General features: G+C 36.9%; 1 protein-coding gene across 8 annotated transcripts in view; it reads left to right on the top strand.

The window, feature by feature from the left end:
- Window positions 1-27041, top strand: part of CEP128 (centrosomal protein 128) — a 390388-nt gene that overhangs the window by 141287 nt on the left and 222060 nt on the right. For all 8 annotated transcript variants that reach the window (XM_025869528.2, XM_025869531.2, XM_025869529.2 and 5 more), the window contains 2 exons: window positions 13938-14114; window positions 18536-18595. In XM_025869528.2, coding sequence (XP_025725313.1) covers window positions 13938-14114; window positions 18536-18595 — 237 coding nt within the window. The remainder of the gene's footprint in view (window positions 1-13937; window positions 14115-18535; window positions 18596-27041) is intronic.

The raw sequence follows: 27041 nt of genomic DNA, 5'->3' as shown, positions 1-27041 counted from the left end.
TTGGCTGAAATATCAAGAGTCCTTACCATGTATGAAACACTATGCCAGATTTTAAGAAACAGGTTTAGAATGCAAAGGTGGGGCGTCTGGGTAGCTCAGTTGTTTAAGTGACTGCCTTCGGCTCAGGCCATGATCCTGGAGTTCCAGGATCAAGTCCCACATTGGGCTCCCTGCTCAGCAGGGAGTCTGCTTCTTCCACTGACTCTCCCCCCTCTCATGCTCTCTATCATTCTCTCTCTCAATAAATAAATAAAAATCTTTCAAATGCAAAGGTGAAGTGACTATGCATTGATTGGGGGGGGAGCAGTTATACACACAGCTGTGGCAGAGGATGGGGCAAGAAATAAAGGCTGTATAGAAGTACATGTGGTCTCTACTTTCCAAAATGGAACATAAGTGTGGAGAAGCCATTTTCAAACTCTATTCCATTGGCAGTGACTTTTCCACCAACCATTTACAATTAAAGAGGTTGATTTTAAATGAATATAGTGAGTGAAGTCAAAGTTTGCATCTTTTTCATCCCTGATTTCGACTTGATTTGAGAGGACTGTCATTTAATCCTTAATTCGCTGAGTGGTTGAAAACTACAAGGGCTTGAGAGGAAAGTAGTCTTGTTGGACACTTTTCTTTAAAATCCTGTACTACTATTAGTTTGATTTCATTTAATTTTGAGATTGTGAGTGATACCCGTAGTGTAGGAGTTAGGCTAAATAATGGCACATGCAGCTGGTTGTGATGTGGAAAGCCAAGGGGAATAGGCTGCATGAAGCGTTCTATATTTGTTTCAGTGCTTTGATGGGAGTTAAGCAGTCCTAGCTTGCTTGCTTCAGTAGACCCTAAAAGGGAACATAAATAAAATGAATGTTCAGGTTTGTTTTAAGTGAGGTTTTGGTTTTTTACAACTTAAAGTGACTCTATCCATTTTGTCATTTAATGTCAAATGAGCAATATTCTGTAAATTTTAGGAAAACGACCAAGAGGTGCTCATTGTTCACATAAGTTATATTATTTGGAAATTTGTTCTTAAGCTTTTTTTCCCCCATATTCTTTCATAAGAATAAATGCATGCTTAAGTATCTTTTAAGAAAAAGAAATCCTGATGGTTTTTTTAAAGACACTGTAAGCTTATAAACATTTCTCTGGTGATGAATGATACATTTTTTTCTTTTGAAAATTAAACAATGTTCGTTCCAGATGCATAATTTGAAACTCTAGTTGTTTGTTTCTTTGTCCGTATTTTGTTTCAGAAATAGAAATGCACCAAAGTGGCTGATTTTAAATAACGTTATTTCTGTTTCCTAGCGTTCGACTTAAGAGAAATACGTAATAATTGCAAAATGGTCCTAAAACTTAATGAATGCATAAAATACCGTTTAGCAGTATTTTTGTTTCCAACTTTGAATATTAATTTCTAGGAATGTATCCAATACATATCCTGACACCTTTCTGATTATGCTGCCAGTGATCTTTGTATTGCTCAATATTCTCCTAGAAAAAGATACTAAAAAGCCTGAGGCAAGAGTAATTTCCTTAAGTGGGGTTAGAAGTTTAAATCTGAATTTGCATTTTTTTGGTTTCTGTTTTATGGATAACTTTCCTACGCCTGCCTAAGACTAGGTTATGGATTGGAAAATCTTTCATACCCCAATTTTAATGTGTATCAAATCATATATCCAGTGTTCTAATTATACCTTACTTTTTTTTCTATTAGCTCTACGTTTTACTGATGCTCTCAGTTCTTTTTTTTTTATTATGTTATGTTAATCACCATACATTACATCATTAGTTTTTGATGTAGTGTTCCGTGATTCATTATTTGCGTATAACACCCAGTACTCGATTCAGTATGTGCCCTCTTTAATACCCATCACCAGGCTAACCCATCCCCCCACCGCCCTCCCCTCTAGAACCCTCAGTTTGTTTCTCAGAGTCCATAGTCTCTCATGGTTCGTCTCCCCCTCCGATTTCCCCCCCTTCATCTTTCCCTTCCTACTATCTTCTTCTTTTTTTTTTTTTTTTTAACATACAATGTATTATTTGTTTCAGAGGTACAGGTCTGTGATTCAACAGCCTTACACAATTCACAGCGCTCTCAGTTCTTATTTTTTGCATACTATTAATTGTAACTTCTTCCCCTGCTTTGAAGAAAATAGCGTAAAGCATCTACTTACAGAGGAGAAAAAAGAGTATATCTAACCTACAAAATAGTAACACTTTTATTTTAGGAAGCCCATCTTCTACTAGGAATTACAGTGTCCTTTTGTTTATTAAATACATAAAAGGAAGCATCTCATTCACTCACACATGGGTCTGTACTTAATTCATTAGCAGATCTTACTGGTTCTATCCTTGAAACTTACTCTGCATCTGATTACTTCTTACTACTGGCAGTGCCCTCGTTTTTGTGACATCAGCTGGCCTTGCCATTTACAGTAACGTGTTGCTGACAAGATGATTGTCCTCAATGAGTTTACAGATTAAATTATTGCAAAAGCAAACTTACAGAAACATAAGTCATTTGAGTTCAGAGACTCTGTTTTTTTCATTGTTGTATAGCTGGGGTCTCTTCCGTTTGGCCCATAGAGCATACACACAAAAAAATGCTCACAGAATGAATGGAACATAAAAGGATATGTATGTTTCAGAAAAATTTATCTATTGACTGCTATGTGAGACACACTACTAGGTACTGGGATGTTTAAAGAATAAGATCTCTACCCCTAGGAATTCACAGTCTGGTAAGGAGACAGACATGAAAGACACACAAAGTAGTAGGAACCCTAGGGGAAACTCCTATAAAGTGCTTTGGGGGCAAGAAAAGGGGCAGATAGTCCTATTATTCTTAAGAGCTCAAGTTTATCTGTTGTTTTAGTATCTGTGTGGGTGAGGAAGGAAATGCATGTTATTGCACTTTTATAACGGGTAAAAAAATTCAGTTCATGACCTTCCCTTGTCCTCTTTATTCCTGAGTAGTGTTGGGTTCACTGAAGGGCAAAGGATATACATAGGTTGGATCCATGGAGACTTTTTCAAACTGATCTGAACTGTTGATTTTGGAAGTGCTGCTTTGTTTTTTTGTTTTGTTTTGTTTACTTTTAAATACCAATCTGAACATTTAACATATAGCCATACTTCGAATTTAAAAAATGCACTGTCATGTAAAATCTTACATTTTTAAGAAATAAGTTTGCAAAAAGTAGTTATGTTGTGGCCAGGACTTAATGTTTTATGTGTTTACTTATTTGCTTCTTGTTTTGCAAGACAATTTGGACTGCAGTGTGGTAATTTTCTAGATGAAACTCTTTTCAGATACCCTGTAATATGCACAGTAGATCCTTCTCTTTTAGTTGTTCTGCAGTTTCTGCCTTGGTTGGCATTTCATTGTAACTTAACTTCCTTGTAGCTGAGTGAACTCTGTTGGCATAAGTAATGTGAGCTTTCTTTAGAGAGTTAGATAAATGGTTTCCAGACAGATCCAATTTTTGTTCAGGATAGTTTCATAATTTGCCTTGTAATGCTAGTGTCCTGGATTTAAGGCTTAGGCGTAGCAGTTATCTTGAGTTACAGAAATATTCTTTCTCAAAACTTTTTTGTGATATGTGCTGGTCTATAGTTTCAACATGCCATGCTTCCAGTAACTTTGAATTATATTACACTTGTTTTAGTTCCAACTGTTAATATGATTTGAGATCTCTCTGCCTCTCACCCTATCTCTCCCTCACCCACTGCTGATGTATTAAAGATGGCCTTGGGGCTGAAATACTGTCATACGTGCTTATTCAAGTTAGTTTTCAATAAAGGGATAGCAGTAGCTTTGTATTAATGATTTATTTAGTCATGTGAGTGTGCTTTATTTGCTAAACTCTTTCTTTTTAGATACGTGAAGAACTGTTTTCATGTCCTGTAACCACCCGTATTGGAAATAAAGTGGCTCTTCTGAGACTCTTAAGACATTGAAGGAATCTCATAAACTTTTGCCAAGGAGATAACGTTTTGGACATGTTCTAGTTTTATTGAAGTTCTATTTCCGTTAAGATCGTGTCTCCTTATAATCTTTACAGCCTTTGGGAAAATGAATGTTCTGAGTTGTAAAGAATGTGCAACATAAATATATAATTAGAGGAACATTTCTCATCCTTTGAATTACAGGTCCATTGATGAAGCCAGTCAACATTGTATATGTGCACATATGCGTGTTTGATGAGACTGTGAGCAATATTTTTTTTTTATTTACTTTAGACACAAATGTCAACAGTGTAAGCCTTTCCTGTCCTGACATGGAAGCTTCATAAAATCTTTGCTGTCGTGACAATGGAACTGTACCTTGCTTACTGTGTGATTAGTGTACTTTTTGATTAAAAATGCCAAGAGCAGATTTTATGTGTACATAGGGTACATCTCCAGTTTAGACGGATAGCCCCTAGAAGTTTAGTCTTGTTGTGCATGCTTGATGTTTTCTCCCTCTCTCTCTTTTTGTTTTTAATTTGTGGTCTGTTCTGAATTTCCCAATATGTCACATATTTCATTTGTAACTGTGTTCATTCAGAAGTATTTTTTGTTATTCTTTCTACTTTAAGGCGGTATTAGTCCCCACATAACCAGCTGATAACTTCCCTGAGTTTTTCACATTGGCTTTCTAAATTCCAATTTTAAGAACTTATCTGTCATTTTAATAGAGAGCACTTAGGAGCCAGGGGACTCAAGTTATGGGTTATGGCCTTTTTAACTTTAGTCCGGTTATTTAGTCTGTCTGAACTTTGGTTTCCTCATTTGTGGAATTTAGGGATGAGTTTGTTCTCTAAGATTCTTTCTCAAACTTAGTCATGGTCTAGGATATCTTCCTTTTTGGATCATATAGACTGCTATAGTCAGCTCCATCTGTATCTGTCTATTTAACCCCATCCTCTCCCCCACAGAGAAGCTCCTTTTATGTTCCCAAGACATACACATTTGTGTCCATTCATGCTGAAACATTGAAGTTGGACTAACTGTGTCTTCCATGTTTCTAGAAGTCCAATGCCCTATCCATTGTGCCACAAAGCCGCTTTTGCTTCCATATTTCTAAATAGTATCTAAAATACCTTGAGCTATCTCTAGTTCTATAGAAATATGATGGCTTTTGGTTAATCTTGTAGAATTACTTCTTCTGAATTCACTAGAAAACCAGGGAATAGTCATAATAGTGCCTAAATATCATCATCTCCCCTTATTAATCCATATATCCTCAAATCAGACAGGATGATTGGATTAATGTCAGCCAGTTTCCCATTTCTCCCCCAGAATTAGCTGTGCTTGTTCCATTTGTAGAGCTATTTCTGAAACATGAAACTGGGAGAAAAAGCGCTAATTCATTGGGAGCAATTAGTATTCAGGTAGGTATTCTCAAGCCAGAAGAATGAGGCAAAATAAAAGGGATGGCATTTCGTGGAGATACTTGTTGGCTGTATGAAGACAGGAGTCTTAACTATTCACTCTCTGTAGTACTCAGGAGACGGTCTTACCATAGTAGGCCTTCTGTAAAAATTGTTGAATGAGTGAATAAGTCAGTACAGAATGGTACAGAAGTAGAGAATGGAAGAGCTTACTTAACTCCTAAATTTTAGGTTTTGGAGCACACGCAGATGGTGAACAAGTATGGTGCACTGTCTGAAACCTAGTTAAATAAAAGAACATGGATTTACCTGGAATGTGATTAAGTAAGGGTAGGGGATTCATTTATTCATTTTTTAAAAAAATTTTATTTCATTATGTTTTGTTAATCACCATACATTACATCATTAGTTTTAGATGTAGTGTTCCATGATTCATTGTTTATGTATAACACCCAGTGCTCCATGCAGTATGTGCCCTCCTTAATACCCATCACCAGGCTAACCCATCCCCCCAGGCCCCTCCCCTCTAGAACCCTCAGTTTGTTTCTCAGAGTCCATAGTCTCACATGGTTCGTCTCCCCCTCTGATTCCCCCCCTTCATTTTTCCCTTCCTACTATGTTTTTGGTTTTTTTTTTAATATATAATGTATTGTTTCAGAGGTACAGGTCTGTGACTCATCAGTCTTACACAATTCACAGCACTCACCATAGCACATACCCTCCCCAGTGTCTATCACCCAGCTGCCCATCCTTCCCACCCCCCACTATCCAGCAACCTTCAGTTTGTTTCCTGAGATTAAGAATTCCTCATGTCAGTGAGATCATATGATACATGTCTTTCTCTGATTGACTTATTTCGCTTAGCATAGTACCCTCTAGTTTGAACCACGTCGTTGCAAATGGCAACACTTCATTTTTTGATGGCTGCATAATATTCCATTGTATATATATACCACATCTTCTTTATCCATTCATCTGTCGATGGACATCTTGGCTCTTTCCATAGTTTGGCTATTGTGGACATTGCTGCTATAAACATTGGGGTGCATGTACCCCTTTGGATCACTACATTTATATCTTTGGGGTAAATACCCAGTAGTGCAATTGCTGGGTCGTATGGTAGCTCTATTTTCAACTTTTGAGGAACCTCTGTACTGTTTTCCAGAGTGGCTGCACCAGCTTGCATTCCCACCAACAGTGTAGGAGGGTTCCCTTTTCTCCGCATCCTTGCCAACATCTGTCGTTTCCTGACTTGTTAATTTTAACCATTCTGACTGGTGTGAGGTGGTATCTCATTGAGGTTTTGATTTGGATTTCCCTGATGCCAAGCGATGTTGAGCCCTTTTTCATGTGTCTGTTGACCATTTGGATGTCCTCTTTGGAAAAATGTCTGTTCATCTCTTCTGCCCATTTTTTGATAAGATTATTTTTTCTTTGGGTGTTGAGTTTGGTAAGTTCTTTATAGATTTTGGATACTAGCCCTTTATCTGATATGTCATTTGCAAATATCTTCTCCCATTCTGTCGGTTGTCTTTGGTTTTGTTGACTGTTTGCTTTGCTGTGAAAAAGCTCTTTATCTTGATGAAGTCCCAGTAGTTCATTTTTGCCCTTGCTTCCCTTGCCTTTGGTGATGTTTCTAGGAAGAAGTTGCTGCGGCTGAGGTCAAAGAGGTTGCTGCCTGTGTTCTCCTCTAGGATTTTGATGGACTCCTGTCTCACATTTAGGTCTTTCCACCATTTTGAGTCTATTTTTGTGTGTGGTGTAAGGAAATGGTCCAGTTTCTTTCTTCTGCATGTGGCTATCCAATTTTCCCAACACCATTTGTTGAAGAGACTGTCCTTTTTTTCCATTGGACATTCTTTCCTGCTTTGTCGAAAATTAGTTGACCATAGAGTTGAGGGTCCATTTCTGGGCTCTCGATTCTGTTCCACTGATCTATGTGTCTGTTTTTGTGCCAGTACCAGACTGTCTTGATGATGACAGCTTTGTAACAGAGCTTGATGTCCGGAATTGTGATGCCACTGGCTTTGCTTTTCTTTTTCAACATTCCTCAGACTATTTGGGGTCTTTTCTGGTTCCATACAAATTTTAGGATTCCTTGTTCCATTTCTTTGAAAAAATTTATGGTATTTTGATGGGGATTGCATTAAATGTGTAGATTGCTCTAGGTAGCATTGACATCTTCACAGTATTCTTCCAATCCGTGAGCATGGAACGTTTTTCCATTTCTTTGCATCTTCCTCAATTTCTTTCATGAGTATTCTATAGTTTTCTGAGTACAGATTCTTTGCCTCTTTGGTTAGATTTATTCCTAGGTATCTTACGGTTTGGGGTGCACTTGTAAATGGGATTGACTCCTTAATTTCTCTTTCTTCAGTCTTGTTGGTGTATAGAAATGCAACTGATTTCTGTGCATTGATTTTATATCTTGCCCACTTTACTGAATTCCTGTATGAGTTCTAGCAGTTTTGGGATGGAGTCTTTTGGGTTTTCCACATAAAGTATCATCTGCAAAGAGTGAGAGTTTGACTTCTTCTTTGCTGATTCGGATGCCTTTTATTTCTTTTTGTTGTCTAATTGCTGTGGCTAGGACTTCTAGTACTATGTTGAATAGCAGTGGTGACAGTGGACATCCCTGCCATGTTCCTGACCTTAGGGGAAAGCTCTCAATTTTTCCCCATTAAGAATGATACTCGCTGTGGGTTTTTCATAGATGGCTTTTGTGATACTGAGGTATGTACCCTCTATCTCTACACTGTGAAGAGTTTTAATCAGGAAAGGATGCTGTACTTTGTCAAATGCTTTTTCTGCATCTATTGAGAGGATCATATGATTCTTGTTCTTTCTTTTATTAATATATTGTATCACATTGATTGATTTGCAGATGTTTCAAAGCATTGTGTTCCAAAAATATGAAGGGAATGAACCCAGTCTTTTGGTACCAGTTGAGACCTGATTTGTGACCTAGGATGTGATCTATTCTGGAGAATGTTCCATGGGCACTAGAGAAGAATGTGTATTCCTTTGCTTTGTGATGGAACGTTCTGAATATGTCTGTGAAGTCCATTTGGTCCAATGTGTCATTTGAAGTCTTTATTTTCTTGTTGATCTTTTGCTTAGATGATCTGTCTATTTCAGTGAGGGGATGTTAAAGTCCCCTACTATTGTTGTTGATGTGTTTCTTGGCTTTTGTTTTTAATTGGCTTATATAATTGGCTGCTCGCATGTTAGGGGCATAGATATTTGCAATTGTTAGATCTTCTTGTTGGATAGACCCTTTAAGTAGGATATAGTGTCCTTCCTCATCTCTTATTATAGTCTTTGGTTTAAAATCTAATTTGTCTAATATAAGGATTGCCACCCTAGCTTTCTTTTGGGGTCCATTAGCATGGTAAATGGTTTTCCACCCCCTCGCTTTCAATCTGGGGGTGTCTTTGGGTCTAAAATGAGTCTCTTGCAGACAACATATCGATGGGTCTTGTTTTTTAATCCAATCTGATAGCCTGTGTCTTGATTGGGGCATTTAGTCCATTTACATTCAGGGTAACTATTGAAAGATATGAATTTGGTACCATTGTATTGCCTGTAAGGTGACTGTCACTGTATATTGTCTCTGTTCCTTTCTGGTCTATGTTACTTTTAGGCTCTCTCTTTGCTTAGAGGACCCCTTTCAATATTTCTTGTAGGGCTGGTTTCATGTTTGCAAATTCTTTTAGTTTCTGTTTATCCTGGAAGCTTTTTATCTCTCCTTCTATTTTCGATGACAGCCTAGCTGGATATAGTATTCTTCGCTGCCTGTTTTTCTCGTTTAGTGTTCTAAATATATCATGCCAGTCCTTTCTGGCTTGCCAGGTGTCTGTGGATAGGTCTGTTGCCAGTCTAATGTTTCTGCCATTGTAGGTTACAGACCTCTTGTCCTGAGCTGCTTTCAGCGTTTTCTCTTTGTTAAGACTTGTAAGTTTTACTGTTAGGTGTCGGGGTGTTGACCTATTTTTAGTGATTTTTGAGGGGGGTTCTCTGTGCCTCCTGGATTTTGATGCCTGTTTTCTTCCCCACATTAGGGAAGTTCTCTGCTGTAATTTGCTCCAATATACCTTCTGCCCCTCTCTTTCTTCTTCTTCTGGGATCCCAATTGTTCCAATATTGTTTCGTCTTATGGTATCTCTTATCTCTTGAATTCTGCCCTTGTGATATAGTAGTTGTTTATTTCTTTTTCTTAGCTTCTTTATTCTCCAACATTTGGTCTTCTATATCAATAATTCTCTCTTCTGCCTCATTTATCCTAGTAGTTAGAGCCTCCATTTTTGATTGTACCTCATTAATTGCCTTTTTGATTTTGACTTGGTTAGATTTTAGTTCTTTTATTTCTCCAGAAAGGATTTCTCTAGTATCCTCCATGCTTTTTTCAAGCCCGGCTAGTATCTTTATAATCATCATTCTGAACTCTAGTTGTGACATCTTACTAATGTCCGTATTGATTAGGTCCCTGCAGTCAGTACTGCCACTTGTTCTTTTTATTGAGGTGAGTTTTTCCATCTTGTCATGTTGTCCAAAGGAGAACAGATGAATGAGGGAACAAAATGCTAACAGGGTAACAACGGCCCCAGAAAAATATACACTAGAAGAAAAAGAAATTAAAGAAATTAACTTCGAAAAACTAAAGAATCATGGGAAAAAAGCCATGAATTCTATGTGCTGTATTCCCTTAGTGCTGGAGTTCTGCCATTCTTATTGATCAGTATCTTGGTCTTGGCTGGCTGTTCTTGCTGATCTTCTGGGGGAGGGGCCTGTTGCGGTGGTTCTCAAATGTCTTTGCAGAGGCAGAATTGCCCCGCCCTTCCCGGGGGCAGGCTGAGTAATCTGCTCAGGTTTGCTCTCGGGAGCTTTTGTTCCCTGCAAGCTTTCCATACAGCTTTGGAGGATGGGAGTCAAAATGGCGGCCTCCCAGTATCCGCCCCAGAGGAGCCGAGACCTCTGGGCCTCACTCCTCAGTGAGCCCCCCAGAAAAGCAGTCAGTCACTCCCGTCTCCCCGGTCTCCGGCCACACTCTGTGCTCACCCGGCCTGTGACTGAGCATTTCTATCTCTGGCACCCGATTCGGTGTGGAGTCTTCAAACCCAGCAGATCCCTGCGGTGCGCTCCCGCGCCACCTCTCCCAGAGGAGGAAGGGGATTCTCCCCGGATCTGCCACTTGTTTGGTCTCTGCTGGAAGAGTGGTGGCCCGACTGTGTGGGGGATCACAGTTTATGGCAACCCTGAGCTGCGAGCCCACTCCTCAGCTCCATCTCTGCAGCCGGCTTCCCCGCTCTGATACTTGGGAGCTCTGCCACACTTAGGCACCCCTGGTCTTTCTGTGACCCCGAGGGTCCTGAGACCACATTGTCTCAGCGAGGGTTCCACCCCCTGCCTAGCCACTGTAGCGACCTCCATCATCGGAGCCGACTTCTAAAAGTTCTGATTTTGTGCTCCGCAGCTCTATCACTTGCCAGTAGGGGCTGATGGAGGCCCCCTCCCCCGCCGTCTATCCGCCCGAATATCGCCTTGGATTCACTTCTGCGCACGTCCTACCTTCCAGAAAGTGTTCGCTTTTCTTTTCAGAGAGTTGCTGCTATTCTTTTCTTTGATCTCCTGTTGAGTTTGTAGGTGTTCAGAATGGTTTGATCCCTATTTAGCTGAATTCCTGGGACCAAGGGAAATTTAGGTCTCCTACTACTCCACCATCTTGCTCCTCCCTCTAGTCACTTTAATTCTCGAGTATAGCACGTGGACAAATGAAAAGATGTTATAGTTTTGTCAAGTGTTTTATTCATTGAAACTAGAGCTGGTCATGTAGGGGGTTGGATGACCATTTGTTGGAAATGTCAAAGAAAGGATTCTTGAAAGAATAATAGGTAGTTAAACCTACTGATCCCAAAAGTCCATGTGCGTTCATAGTTCTGTGAGTTTTACTTCAAAGGTAGGTCAGTTAGACATGGCCTGCAGACTATGTCACAAAAGATAGTGAAGTGGATAATAAGTTTTCAGTCTTTGCTAAAGAGATTGAATTTATAGAGCCTTTTCTGACAATATCAACATTTTTAGGAATATCAAAATATAGAAATAGTTTTGTCTTATTATTGATAAGTCAAGTGATAGCACAGAAAACTGATAGTGGATAGAAGAAAGCTGGCTCTGAGGGAAATGGGAAAAGAAAGAACAGTTAGAACATCAGTGTGAATTGCCTGGGTTTAGAATATCACCAGTTGTCCTTAAAATACTTCAGTAACCCCAATAGAGTATTTTCTTTATTAATCTCAACAACAGTGAGAATACAGCAGCAGTCTGTAGGTCTATGTATGCATAGAAGGAACATCCAAACACACCTCAGTAGCTTCTGAGTGTATATAGATCTGCATGGTCATTGATGAAATGATCTTTCCAGTGTTGAATTTGAGTCTTTGAAAAACTTTAAGTCACTTATTCAACAAATCTGGGGAGTTTAAAGATGATTATAAGCATGTTTTGCAGGCTCCCGAAATTGTCAGTTTATTGAGGGAGGCTGGTGAAAAACAATTATATCACTGCTTGATATATATATATATATATATATATATATATATTTAAAACTGTGATATACACAATATGCTCTGGGAACATTCTGCTTTGGGAAATCATTTGGGAAGGAGACTAAGTCTTGAAGGATAAATTTTGAAGGATAGGAAGTATAGGTGGTAGGTACATAGCCAACAGTACATACAGGCGAGTATCCTCACCTAGGGACTTGACAGGAAGGTTGCTTTCTAGTAACTAAGCTTTAAAATCATCAAATGTTGTTCAGAGCCAGGATGTTAATTTTTCAGAAAGATTTCTAGATGAGAGTAAGACTCTGTGAAGATATCAGTATCTCTAAAGAAATGCCTTATCAGTCAGGAGGGAGAGTTTGGACAGAAACAATGTGAACAAAGGAGAAAGGGAGATGTACTTCAGTCTCCATCCAAACACTGCCCAGGAGAATGGAACACTTGTTACTGTGGTTTGTTAATCCCTGATGTGTCAATGGACACACCAGGCTGCCATTAGCGTGATGCCATTTACACATTGTTTCATAAAACAAACTCCCCTCACTCCAGTTTCCTATTCATTAAGCAACATTCTGATTATAATTTGCCTTCCCATCCAGATTGGTCTGCAGGGAGAAAATGTACTGGTTATGCTGACACGAACATTCTGATCCATATGGCAGTTATGGTTCTCATTGTAAACTGATGTAGTTAATTGAGTGCCATTCTAGTTTGTACATTAGTCTCTTGTGAGCTTAATGTTACTCTTTTGCTGAAAGAGGACTCCATTCAGGGTACCAAAGGGGAAAGAAGATCCAGTTCCTAAGTTTACCAAGCTGAGATACAGACCGGAAGGATGTAGTCATCAAGATAAACGCTGTCTCTTAGCTACCAGCCCCATTTTCAAATAGTGCAGTTTCAGGCAATGTTGTACACATCAGATGTGATTGGAGAGACATATGAAGGCATATTTGAGAAGCTGCAAGTAGTTGACATATGACAGAGTGGGAAGGAGGTGGAAGCTGGAGGGAAGGATAGAAGACAGTTTGTGAAAGGACTCTCTTCTTTTGGGCAGAGGGTGTTTCGTTCATTTTTTAAAGTAATTTGAGTTGAAAGGAAATATCTTGTGTAATTCTGCTAAAATGCTACCTTTCCTTTCATGATTAACTTTAATTGAGTGGATGGATTTCTTTATTATTTTAATTTCAAGGGTAGGTAAAGAATGATCAGATTACTGTGTAATGAGTGAAAGCATAGCTAGCCAGCCATTGTGACTTTTGGGGCCATTGTTTATAATTCTAGTGATTCTGTTACTTTCTTTCAGGTCTGTGCTAGCTACACCACTAGAATTTCTCTAGTAATGAAATTGTGCAATCATGATTGAGACTGACTTTGCCTAGAGGGGGGCCCCAAGTCTTTGTAATCTCTTAAAGGATTCTTAGAAACCTCTTTTCATTAAATATATTTGCTTACTTGAGACGTACCTCCCTCTTGCTTTTATCAAATTTACATGACTCAAAGCATTTATGCAGTATGACTGCATTTGAAAACTTAGACTTTTTAAAACCTATGTTTTGATGAGATAAGTTAGTAATAGGTATTTTTTTCTGAAATGAAGAAACTAACATCTTATTTTATATTTTACTTTTTCTAGTGTTTCACTAATATTTATTGAAAGCTCAAAGTCTGTTCGTGGCATCAGCTTTTACCCTCCAGTCCATTAATGGCATTATGTTATTAAAATGTAAAGGATTTTTTAACTTCATTTTCGTTTGGTTACAGAATTACTTTAATTTTCTTTGCCAAGTATACACTCACTCAGTTCCTTCAGTGCCCTTTTTCCGAATTCTCTGTAACTTGACCTCAGTTGATGAGTAGGCAAAACGTTTTATTTTAGTGAAGTAAGGAGATTGACAGGGTCAGATCTGTTTTCTACTTCACTCCTTTGTGTTGGTTGTACAGATATTACAAGTGTTTCTTGCCTTTACTTAATAATTAACTTCTGTTCTTTTTATCGATGTTTTAGGAAAAGCATATAAGCAATGAGGAAGAGCACTTAAGGAGAATGGAAGAGGCCAGATTGCAGCTCAAGGATCAACTTCTTTGCCTGGAGACTGAACAGGAATCCATTCTTGGTGTCATAGGAAAGGAAATTGATGCAGCTTGTAAAACCTTCTCCAGGGACTCAATGGAGAAATTGAAAGTAATTATGAGTTCTCATTGTGCCTTTCAGTTAGTTTCCTAATATATAATTATAATAAGATTTTAATGCATAGTTACATGGTAGTCACATTTTTATTCTGGAAAGTTTTATGAAACAAAATAACATCTTGCACTGTTTAGAACGGGATACTGTATCTATTGCACGGTCCTGGGAGAGAAAGTGTACCATTAATTCATTGAATTGCCTCTATCTCACTCTGTAAAAGAAAATGTCTTATGAGAGAGGCAGTAGTTCTGACGGAAAAAGTATCCTTGGAGTCAAGAGGCCTGGGTTTTCGTTATCACAGGCCATTTTTGTTGTTGTTAGTGTATTAATGGCTAATATCTATTGAGTACTAATTATATTATAGGTACTGTGGTAGCTACGGTGTAGGATTCTCTCCCTTAATGCCTAAAACTACCCTGTCCTTTAGGTACTCTGATTAAATTCATTTTAGACAAGAGAAAGCAAGACTTGGGGAGATTAAGTAACTTGCCCCTGGCCATGTATCTAGTTAAATGCTAAAACCAGGACTTTAGACCTTGGTAATCTAACTCTGGAGCTTAAACACATGACCCCTATGCTATTTGCCTTCCCTGTTTAGACAGATTATACTCAAGTGAGTTTTTCTATCTTTAAAACAGAATATTGCTATCCAATTTATAGTTCTAATGAAATGAGAAATAAAAACAGAATTGATCAGGAATGTTTTTAATTCCTTGAAGGCGAGCACCTCCTTCAGTCTAGGTTTTGTAGTACTGCTATGTTGCATTGCATTGCTTCGGTACAGTGGGACCATAACACTTAGCCATCATTTACCCTGTATTTATTTCATGTGATGAGATGGCAGGACTCAAATTTTAGTGTTATGCCTAAGGGCTTCTTAGTTTTTAATACTTTTCAGGTGTTTCTTCTTTTTATTTTGTCATTTATGTTTTTCCTCATATAAAATGATCTTCTCTTTTTGTTTTTCATGCTGCTTTCTCCTCTTTTTTTCCTGCTCTTCTTTCTTTCTTATTCTTTTCTTTTTTTTTTTAATGTGGTGTTTTAAAGAAAATAGAACTATATTACTACTCTTGCAGTGCAAGGTATCTTAGGATTCACCTTTAACAGAAATATCTCAATGAGTAGAATTTGGTGAAGTTGATGGAATTTCTACAATGTATTCCTATCTACATTTTTAAAAAGGCTCAGATGTCATTTTGAGAGGACTGTGAGCCAAATATGAGAAGTAACTGGCTTTAGGGGAAAAACTCAGTTTTGTTTTAGGGCCTGTTATAATGATGGTTTATTCTTTTTCCTGTCTGCTGCTGCTTTTTTTATTTAAGACTTGTCATGTTTACTTATATTTAAAGGACGTGTGGCCTTAAGATCGTAATTTCATCTAAAAGAAGCACATATTAACAATGAAATCTTTATTCTACATTTAAGTATTTGCCTCAGGATGGCTTATTTTCAATCAGATAGAGACGTAGAAATGGTATCATTTGGATCATGCTATAAGATATATAAACTTTGTTATATAAACTTTGTTATGGGCAGTTACAGGCTAAAATATAGTGGGTAGATAGCAGATTGCTTAAATATTTTATTTCTTTTTGAGGCACAAATTACCCTTCCAACATATTACAAAAAGCACCCTATTTTATAATAGGCTTTCAGGAATGCAGTGACTTTGGTAATGGGTTTTTACACCTCTTCCCCTAGAGAAAGACATTCAATCCAAGTGATGGGTGGAAAGTAAATCTAAAAAAATGGAAATTCTATTAAGGTTTTTTGTTGTTGTTGTTTTGTTTAGAGTACACTTTTTTCATTGTGGGTCTCTTTCTATTAGTAACTTCTGTTGTTAACCTTCCTATAAACTTGGGGAAAAAAAATGAATACCAAAGAATGTAACATTTGCTCTCACCTCAAATAAACCACCCAAGGTGTTGTTAAAACAAAATTGATTCTATGCTTTATAGTTCAGAGATCTAAGGGAGAGTGGTGGTCCTTATAAAATGTTTTAAAAAATGGAATAATTACAATTATTCTTTGTCATTTGTTGATTTTGATATATTGCTGATGAAAGTTTTTAGCCATTTTATGTAGAGAGTGACAGCTATGATATGAATTGGATAATAGATATGTAAGGAATGAGCCTGAGAAAAGTCCCTTGGGAGTATTGATATTATTTCTAATTACATTTTTCTTTCTCCAGCTACCATATTTATTACTTATTCCACTTTAGTAAATGCATGTAGTGTTTGAAAACTTAAGGACAAACACTTAATGAGTCACCACTATTATAAAACAATTAGGAAAGTGTCTGAATTAAAGTTACATCATTTTCACAGACCAATCTTTGATAATCGAAGAGCTTTTCGCATAACACTTGGTCTGAGTATTCACTCATTTGTAGAGCTTAATAAAGAGGATAGGCTTGGATCAAGACAGATGTAGGCTCAAATTGCATCTCTCCAAATTGCTAATGTATGACCTTGGACAAGTTATGTAATTTCTCTTCTCTCTAAGAATGCATGTTCCATTTATAAGTTGGCTTATTTTGAGGATAAAGTAGAATAAGATAACATAAGGTGCATATTATGGAGTGAAATATCTTGCACTTAGTGAATACTCAACTAATGCTAGCTAACATTATTATGTAGTGTCCTTTTTTTTGGTCATATATTCATATATATTTGCATATGTATATATATCTTTTAACTTTTTTAAAAAAGTATTTTAGGGAGGGAGAGAGAGAGAATGAGGATGAGAACAAGTGGTAGGGGAGGGGCAGGGGGAGAAGCAGACTCCCTGCAGAACAGGGAGCAGACATGGGGCTCTATCCCAGGACTCTGGGATCATGACCTGAGCCAAAGGCAGATGCCTAACTGACTGAGCCACCCAGGCGCCCCTGTTTCTTTTAACTTTTTATGACAAATGTTTGTTACAGTGCTCTTGTCACAAGAGACCTTGAAGTCTCTTTCCTGATGATGACATCTTTATATGCAATTAGTAGTAATAATAGTGTTCTATGCGCCAGACATTGTGCTAACCCTCATTTTATTTAATTTATACTTTGGCCTTATGAGGCAGTTTGTCTACTTTATAGATGATAATCTGCAGCTTAGAGAAATTAAGTCACACCACTTGTAAGTGGACAAGGCTGTTCTCTTAAACACTAAACTATATATAAATTTGTAAAAAAAATCACAAAATATGAACATTACTTATACACCTATCAAATTATTTTAGACTTTAATCTTGAACACTCGATCTTAGGTCACTGAAGTTTTAATTGAAAACTATCACACAGATGAATGGAAAAGAACAATAAAAACATATAATCAATCAGTGACAATCATTGACAAATAGATGCTTACAAAAAGCAGAATTTAAAGAGGAAGAAAACACTATGAACTAGAGGCAAGATTTCACTGAAGTCAGGGAGGCATGAGAGTTGGTGAGAAAAGTGGAGGAGAAAAAAGTTGGATATAAGAACATAGCACTCTTGTTTATGGCATATGGTCAGCATCATTATGTATTCATCATGTGTCTAAATGAATTACCTAGTGATATTCCTTGGGGGAGTGATGTGCACACACATCAGGAAGTATGGAAATATTTGAGAATAGAAATAGACATCTCTTGCAAAGGGATAGGGTATTTTTAAGCAGGAAGTTTCTAGAGAGGAGACCTGTAAAAATATCACACGTAGCACCTGTTTCAAAGAAAATAGGAACTGAGAAAAAATTTTGTGTTTGCAATCATAAAGTCAGTGACAATCTTTGAGCACCGTTTTATTAGTAATAAGGCAGAACCAGATGGCAAAGGATTTTATAAATGAGTTGGTGTGAGGAAATCAAGGCAGCTGATTATTGTAGGGTTTTGTTACCATCATGAAATATAAAGCAATGTTTGCACAAAGTCATGTTGATTAGTTTCTGTCAGTTCTACACAACCATTAATGAGACAAAATGGCCCTCATAGTATGAAATTAAAGAAGGATAAATGAGACAAAGAATTAAGTTTCGTGTAATTACATCTAACCCACTGTGAAATATATTATGTGAAACAAGACTGAGGCAAAGAAACAAAAATGAAGTACACTGGTTTAATTGAGGCTGCTTGCCAGAAATCCTTGGAATCAGCCTTCGGAGATTCTAGCAATGGAAACCCTTGGGAGTTGATTCCTGTCTCTGTATTTGTGCTAAATATTTACTGTCAGTGCATACATATATACATACATACATGTGTACTTAAGTAGACATACTAGATAAATGGTGGTTTGGAATTGGTTGGGTACTTGATATGAACTTTTTTCTTTTTAAACCTTTAAATTTAGGGACTAAACTTTTGGATATTATGGTGAAGAATTTCACTTATGTAAATTTATTTCAGAAAAAATTCTACTTCTAATAGACTATTTCCTTTTGTAGGTTTTCTCATCTAGTCCTGATATTAACTATGACCCACATCGCTGGTTAGCAGAAAGCAAGGTAATTTATCTTTAAGTCCTAAAATTACCATAATGTTTATGACTTTCAAGGTGTCCTATTTGGGCCAGCCATACATTTTGTTATAGAACAGAACATATGGAGCTGTTTTGGGGAAGATATCATTGTCATGCATTTAAGAAACCTCCATGTTCCTTTAGTTTAACATTTAAAAAATTAGCTTAACTATATAGGACTATAGTTCACAGAATGGGAAAATAAAGGAAGGTAAAACTGTTGAAATATCAAAACTAGATTGTCAGACAAATTCTTCTGCCTTTTCCTTGGGATGGGCAATGTCTCGGGAAGTGTATAAAGGTCCAGGCAGATATAACCAACCTTTATTTACACATAGATACTTAATATATTTTAGTTCCTGGAGGTAAGCTCAAAGCCTGCCAAATCTCTGTGTGGCTCAAACAAATCCCTTCATTTCTCTGGATATCTTGTTTCTTCACGTGCAAAATGGGAAGGGTAAACTTTATGTTCTGAAGATAACTTTCTTGCTTCGTGGTTCTTTGGTGATTTAAATTTAAAGGGCAGGTAAGCAAATCTAAGTAAAATCGAACAATTTGCTAATTTTAGCAGGAAGATTCCTCTGCACTGTGGGATGATCACCAGCTATTCTCATATATCAGATGAACTTGGAAATTCCTTAATTAAAATATATAGAAAATTATGACCATATAAGATGTAGGTGTCTGTTTATCCGAGTATTGACACTTAAGCATTTGTATTCCTTCTTAAACTAGTTTTTTCAGCTTTGAGATGCTAAAGTGAAAAATCTTCTATCCCATTTAAATTCTATAAGAAAACCAACAGTACTATAAACCTGAACAATTGTGGTTCAACTTAGGATTTTATTGTAAGAAAGAACTCTTAAGTTTGTCCCGTATCATAATTTAAAAATACGAGAAAAGTGAGGTTTTTAGAAAAGGTATGTGACTTTTCCAGTGCCGTATAAAGAATGGGAAAATGGATTGCATGTTAGACTCACAATTAATATTCTTACCATTGTGTGTATTACTGTCTAAAGTTTTCATTCAGCCAAGATTTATTGACTGCATACTGTTTTTGTGTATAGACATGAGGGGTATAAGTGTTAGCAAGCCATGGAAATTAATAAGGAAAATGGAAATGTACACAAATTTTTAAAATCCTTAAGGTGTGTTATATTGTTATAAAAATATATAAACATTGACAAGGAAACACAAGAAGAAGAACTGACTGTGACATCTGTGCTAGGAGATAAGAGGGTATGGTGCTACAGAAGGTTTCTGCAAAAATGTATTGAAACTTGATCATACAAAAAATATGCAGAAGTTCTCTAGTTGGGTAATTATAGGTATAATAATGGCAAGAAGTTAAGAATATCTGAGTGAACACAGATAATGCCCTGAGCTTGATGAGTAAGGTACAGGTGGGAGGTGGTGGGGAAAGACAGGGTTCACCTTTGAAGGCCAGCTATGCATTAAAGAAACCTCTTTAAAAAAATCTTAATAAGAAACGAATAGCGTTATGGTTGACTATTGAAATTTACACAACCTTGTTAAATTTTCCTCCTACGTTAAGTACAGCGATGCTGTTCATTCCTAACCATTTCTATAAAACCAAATGCAAACTTGTATTTATGCCACCTGCATAGGAAATTTAGAAATACATGTTTTGCTGTCTCAGAAATTTTGGGCTAGAAACTTTTGTTGTTCATTAATAAAGCATTTCTCTTTTTTCTTTTTCCCAACTCCTCAATTGTGACAACAAGAGCAATGTACTTGGAATTTTCTTTTAAGTTAAAATCTTTATCATTTCTGAACAGAAAGCTTTCACTGCTGCTGTTCAGTTAAATTGTGAGAGCCAGAGATGACTCTTAATCATAGCTCTTTAATTTGGGAGCTGGTGAGCAGTTTTCCCTTATCATTTAATGGGATTGAACTTCTGATCAGACGAGTTTTAATACTGCATGAGACAAGTGTTCCTCTATAGTGTGAAAGGGTCATGATAAGCAATACCACACTGACCAACTGACTAAGGAGGAATTTAATCTATTTGCTAGAAAGATGGCTTAGGTTATTGATGGGCTACAATACTGTAATTCCCGTGAACTATGACTGGACAGCTCTATAAGTATTGAAGATAAGATCTGAAATCAGAGAACAAAAACTATATGGAAAGTAGAATTGCTATTCAGCTAGTCCATGCTGACATTTTGCAGTATTAGAAGGACCTCTCAGGGCATTTAGTAATTGTTTTCATAAATCTGCCAAATGAATTTCTTCTGTTAGTGTTAACAGAAGAACTAGAAGGATTGAACTGGAAGAACTGGATAGAACTGGAAGAACTAGAGGATTGGCTGAGGATAGTGTCACTGTTGCTTTGTTGGCATTGGTCGCTTAATATAAATACGAAGTCCAGCTAAGAGTTGGGCCAGGCTCATAGATAAAATAAGCAAAGAATGGTAAGAACAATACATTAAAGGGAGGAAGAGAATTGAGATGGTCATTAAGGAATACTAGGCAAGCAGTTCCCATAGATCAGGGATTTGTTTTTGTCATAAATCCCAACAAGGCATTTGGAGGCCAAATTTATTCAGTTTAACAGAGAATTTTCTGAGTAGCTACCATGTCCCACACACTATATTACATGCTGTGGGCATAATAATGAATTTGGCATGATCTTTCCTCTTGAGGAATATTTTTTCTCTAAAAAAGCCGACACATATATAATTTCAATATTATCTATAAGAGCTGTGATACAGGGGCGCCTGGGTGGCTCAGGCGGTTAAGTGTCTGCCTTCAGCTCAGGTCGTGATCACAGGGTCCTGGGATTGAGCCCCACATCGGGCTCCCTGCTCAGTGGGGAGTCTGCTTCTCCCTCTCCCTCTCTCTCTCTCCCCAGCTTGTACTCTCTCTCTCAAATAAATAAATAAAATCTTTAGAAAAAAAAAAAAAGCTGTGATACAGGTGTGCAGAAGCTGTCATGGAGTCTGATATCTCAGATGAATATTAAAGCTGGCCAGATAAAGAGGAAAGACCATGTGTGCAGAGTAAACAATTGTAGGAATGGTACAGAAGAGAAACAGCATGATGAATACAAAGAAACCCCAAGTGATTTGGCAGTACTGCAGTATGAAAGTGTGAGACAGAGAATGGCAGGGATGAGGCTCTAGAAAGAGGTAGAGAATAGGTCCACCAAGAAGAGAGCATTGTATGCCATTTAAAAAGGTTAAGTTCAGTTCTACATTTAGGGGGGAACCACAAAGGAGATTTGAACAAGATACTGATTTACTCATTCATATTTCAGAAGCATTACTCTGATAGCGATGTGAAAGGTGGATTAGAGCTGGGAAGACCAAAGACAAGGGAGACCAGTTAAGAGGTCTTTGGTTGAGACCAACATCTCTGGGGTGAAAATCCATAAACTAAGGAAATTGTAGAGATTCAGAGGAAGGGACAGACTGAAGTAATGTTTTGGTGACAATACACAAGAGATGTTTAATGTTATGTCAGACGGAGTGATAGAGAAGGAGATGTCTAGGATTTTCAAGACAAACTAGAAGATACTCTCTCAAAGTTTGGTTTCTGAATAGATGGGCATACAGAGTCCTAGTTAGGCTAACTAGAAGAAGTATTGGAAGAGTTGCCAGCCTGCAATTGATATCTAGAAAGTCCTATTTGGACAGAAAGCCCCAAAGAGAAGCTGGGTCAGAGGCAGAGATCAGAGTTTAGGTTCAAATCATGAAAAGAAACAAGAAGCAGCAAAGACGTTCCCAGAAAATGCGGACAAATTTCAAATCTAGAGCAGGCAGGCACTCTCAGGATGGAATGACAATAATAGAGAGTATCACTGTGATCCCAGATCTTAAGGTATCACTTTATGATACAAATAAAAGAAAAGCTGGTGTCGAACTGCTCTTTAGCACAAGACAGGATCCTGAGTGCTCTGTTGTTTACAGAACACATTTAATTTGGGAAGTCCAGTATCTATTAATTCCTCAAGATACAAAAAGGTAAATTTATATGCTTCTTTGGCTATAAAGATCTCTTCCTTCTTCACCTTGATCCCATTTATTCTCCTCCTCTTTTTTTTTAGTGTGCAAGCTTCATGAGGGAAGACCTGTGTCTAACCTGTTCCTCATTACATCTTGAGCACTTACCATAATACCTACCTAAATGATCAATAAAAATTTTTTTATTTTTTTATTTTTTTATTTTTTAAAGATTTTATTTATTTATTTGAGAGAGAGAATGAGATAGAGAGCGCGAGAGGGGAGAAGGTCAGAGGGAGAAGCAGACTCCCTGCCGAGCAGGGAGCCCGATGCGGGACTCGATCCCGGGACTCCAGGATCATGACCTGAGCCGGAGGCAGTCGCTCAACCAACTGAGCCACCCAGGCGCCCAATAAAAATGTTTTTAAAAAAGAGTAATTATATTAGGAATACTACATTTGTCTACTCAAATTACTTCCTCAGTTTGAATATCACCAAAGAATAAATAGCAAGCAGTTCAGATTTCAGTAAATTTATTAACTCTCAAATATTGTTTCATTTGATCAGAACTGTAAACTTTAAAGATTACATAGATAAGAAATACACTTCTAAATTAGTTGGGGATTTTCCTTTATTACTCCATTTGGTATCATCCCGAGGGCTCATACTTTTAATGGTATAATGTGTTCTAGGTGTTGCCTTTCCTTACCATTTTTGGAATATTGTAACTGAAGTAGCTTTGGAGATCACGTAGTTGAACTTTGAGAAGGCTCTGGGAATTGTGAGATTTACCTGAGGACCTAAAGCTAATTAGTTACTGAGAAGGGTTTAGAACCTGGGTCTCTGAATTCTGTGTCAGTGTTTCTTTCCATTGGCTGTGTAATCTACATTTGAATATAAATCTTACTTTTATGCATATTGTCTTTTTAGTGGTACAGACTTTTTACAACAGTCATTGTGTGAGAAGTATTAGACCCAGTGTATTTAATTCTTATTGAAGGATATGAATAATCATCTAGTATTTTATTCTTCCAGTGTAGACCTCAAAATGAGATACAAAACTCAGGTATCTTGATTCATTTGTTGGAAAGATACTTTAGATTGTGTGCATGGAACACATTCAGTTTAACTGAAAAAAAAGTATTTTGTATTTTTAAATATGTACTTTTATTATGGAGATATTTTTTCTTTCTTCTTGAATTGTATTCATAACTATGTAGAAAAATGGAGAATATTATTAAAAGAATTATATTTTGAGGTTGCTTCGGGTTTGAATTTCGTACTTCTGGTTTAATTTTTGTTTTGGTGGCCTGGCACATTCTTAAGAATGCCATTCTCTTCTTTACCTTTGGTTCTTCTATAAACATTTCCTCTCAAAGTTGTTTTTTGAGTTTTGGCAAAGGAAGTATAGTAGTTAAAAGCAGCAAAATTATGGGCTTTAATATAATTGCTAACTCTATCAGCTATAATCTTTTTATTCAAATTTTCTGTTTCTCTAGGTTTTAGCTTTGAGTCATTCCTTAATGATTTTAGTATAATATTACACTAAATCTTGCTAGGGGATTCTTATAGATTAAAAAGATCATTTTGATGATTTTACTAGATACTTATTCCCACCTAATTGCAAGCTGTCAACTCTGAAGGTAAAAACTGCCTTATTTAGAAATGCTTTCTCTATTTTAGTTTATTTAGCGGTACTTGATGTAGTTAAATAAATGAGCCTATTATGTAATCTTTAAGATGCTCTTGTGAGTGGTTAATAGAATGGTGTTTGCACTGTGATTAATAGCTTTGTCAGCTAATTATTATTTGGAATTGGTAGTTATTCCTGTACTGTATTCCAAGCTGTTTCTCTAAGACAATGAAAGATGTTGGGTGTTTCTCTAACAAACACTGATTCTCCTAATTGACTATTGGTTGATTAAATTTCCATAAGTTGATATTTTGTTTTGTAGGATTAATAATATATTCTGCTTACATATTCAATTCATAACAAGCATTTAACTATAACCTATTTTTAAATTTTATATGGTGATGGACTAAAGGCTTTATAGGAATAAACTGAAGCCATAGGTCATATATAAGTCCGCTTGGGCCACCATAATAAAATACCACAAACTGGGAGGCTTAAACAACAGATATTTATTTTCTCACAGTTCTGGAGCCTAGATGTCCAAGGTCTAGGTGCCAGGGTCAGTTTTTGGTGAGGCCTCTTCCTGGCTTGTAGATGGCCACTTTCATGTGGGGGGGCATTGGGGGGGTTGGGAATATTCCTGGAAGGATTGGGAGTGTCAGGAGACACACTGTCTCTTCCTCTTATAAGGACTCCAGTCCTATAGGATTAAGGCCCCTCTGTGGTAGTAACCTCATTTAACTTTTATTGCTTACCTCCCTAAAGGCACTATCTCCAGATACAGTCACACTGAGGATTAAGACTTCAACATACAAACTTGAGGGGGACACAATTAGTCCATAACACATTATCAAACCTTATTAATGCTTTGTTTCAGAGATTATTTTGTGTTACTCTTTTGCTTTTACCAGAACCAGTGGGATTATTGTTAGGACAAAACAAATTACTTATTTCTTTATTATCAACCCTTAGCAGTGGTACTGAGCACAGGCCAAAGATTGAGATGGAGTAAGTAGGAAATCTTTGAGAAAAGGGAAATGTGCAGTTATTTTCTAAATTTGCTTTTAAATCACTGGGCAGGAGCAGATTAAACTGGGTGATTGAAACTGGTTATCCCCAGGGACTCTGTTTGGACCACATTGGTTTTAAAAAATAGAATTGGTAATGAACATTTAAAAAAAATTATTCAATTGTATAATTATAGCATGGAATTTGTTTTCCTTTTGAGGTATCAGAAGATCTGATAACATTAGGGTTTCATTCTTATGTGATAGGAAACTGTTGGAGCTGAGAAGAACCATGGACATGATCACATTAGAAGGGGCATCCTTCCAGCCCTTCTTATTGGTTCTATTTTTCTAATCCAGATCAGTGGTATTTAGGTCCTAAATGCATTATTTTTGAATGACCATTATACTTTCTTAATATAGTGATACTAAAAAAAATCTTGGATATTTTTGTTTTCAAGATATTTTATTTTTCTGTTTTATTGCTTAAATGCAAGGCACTACCACTTTGCAAGAACTCCACAGCATCTAATTTTTCATTTAATTGCATGTGTCCTGTCCTCATTATGTGCAGAATGCTGTATTAATTGTAGTGTGTTTGCTCACATGCAAACATGAACACACATCCATTCCCAAGGTGCTTTAAATTGAAGAATAATTTAAAATTCTTAAAAACAATCTTGAGGATTTAGTATATCAAATTCTTTGTATTAAAGATAAAGAGGTATACGTGTTTAAGGTGCCAAATAAGCAGCAAAAAGACTTGGTTGAAAATATATCTTTTCCAGAAACTATATATCTAACCTTTACCTTTTATCATGCCAATAATAATATGGAAATTACTAGGGCTTTTTGGTTTATTTTTCTTGAGTAACTGGTTAAGTTTGATGAGGTGAACAAAAGGTATGATCTGTAGATTCAGATTGTTGTTTTAACACAGAAGCAGGCAGCAATAGCATAGACCTCCCCTTATTTTGGCTAGTTACTATCAATTAATGAATGACTTAAGTAGTAATGTTTTAGAAGCATTTTCCTACTGACTTGTATCTAAAATGATTAAATTGTCTGGAATAATTTTTAATACATCATACACTGAACATATTCGCTCATTTTCAAGATTTTAACAATATAGAAGTGTGAAGAATAGAGTATCTACCCTCATTTCCCTGTTTGTACCTCTCTCCTTAGTAGGCATGATCATCATAAACAGTTTGGTGTTCATCTTTTCAGTCCTATTTTGGTTTGGTGGGCTGAGCTGCAGTTGTTTTGACATAGATGTGTATTTTTTTAATTGCCAAATGTACTGGCCCCTTCTTCTTGGAAGTCTTTGACACTTTAAGCATATCCATCTTCTTGTAGTATTTTTATTTTCTTCCTTTGGGGTTCTGTCAACCCAGACTCTTTTAGATTTTCCTTGTGCCTTTCCAATTTCTTCTTCTTAGCTTTATTTTTAGGTTTCTCTTCTGTTCATCTCTTTGAAACTCTCCTCTCTTTCCTTTATAGACATTCCGTGGGCTGCTTTATTTGTTCCTTTGCCTTGAATGTCCTCCATGTTGTTGATTCTTCAGTCTGTATTTCTCGTCCATATCTCTCGAACTTTAGATCTATATATCCAACCATCATTCACACTTCTGTGTCTTAGTCCTAACAACTTCAGCTTATTCCAATCTGATGTTAACTTTTTAACTCCTAAATCTTTGCTTCTAGTTTTCCTCTTTCACAGTTTCTTAAGCTAGAAACTTGAACATCAGTACTGATTCCTTTCTCTCCTTTATCCCTAACATTTAAATCTCAAATACACACACACAGACACACAGACACACA

This window comes from Callorhinus ursinus, unplaced genomic scaffold, assembly GCF_003265705.2.
Source record: "Callorhinus ursinus isolate GAN/ISIS: 27379988/994484 unplaced genomic scaffold, GSC_fseal_2.0 scaffold8, whole genome shotgun sequence".
Taxonomy (NCBI): domain Eukaryota; kingdom Metazoa; phylum Chordata; class Mammalia; order Carnivora; family Otariidae; genus Callorhinus; species Callorhinus ursinus.
Note: the sequence above shows the minus strand (reverse complement) of the source record. Positions and strands in the feature narration are given on the sequence as shown.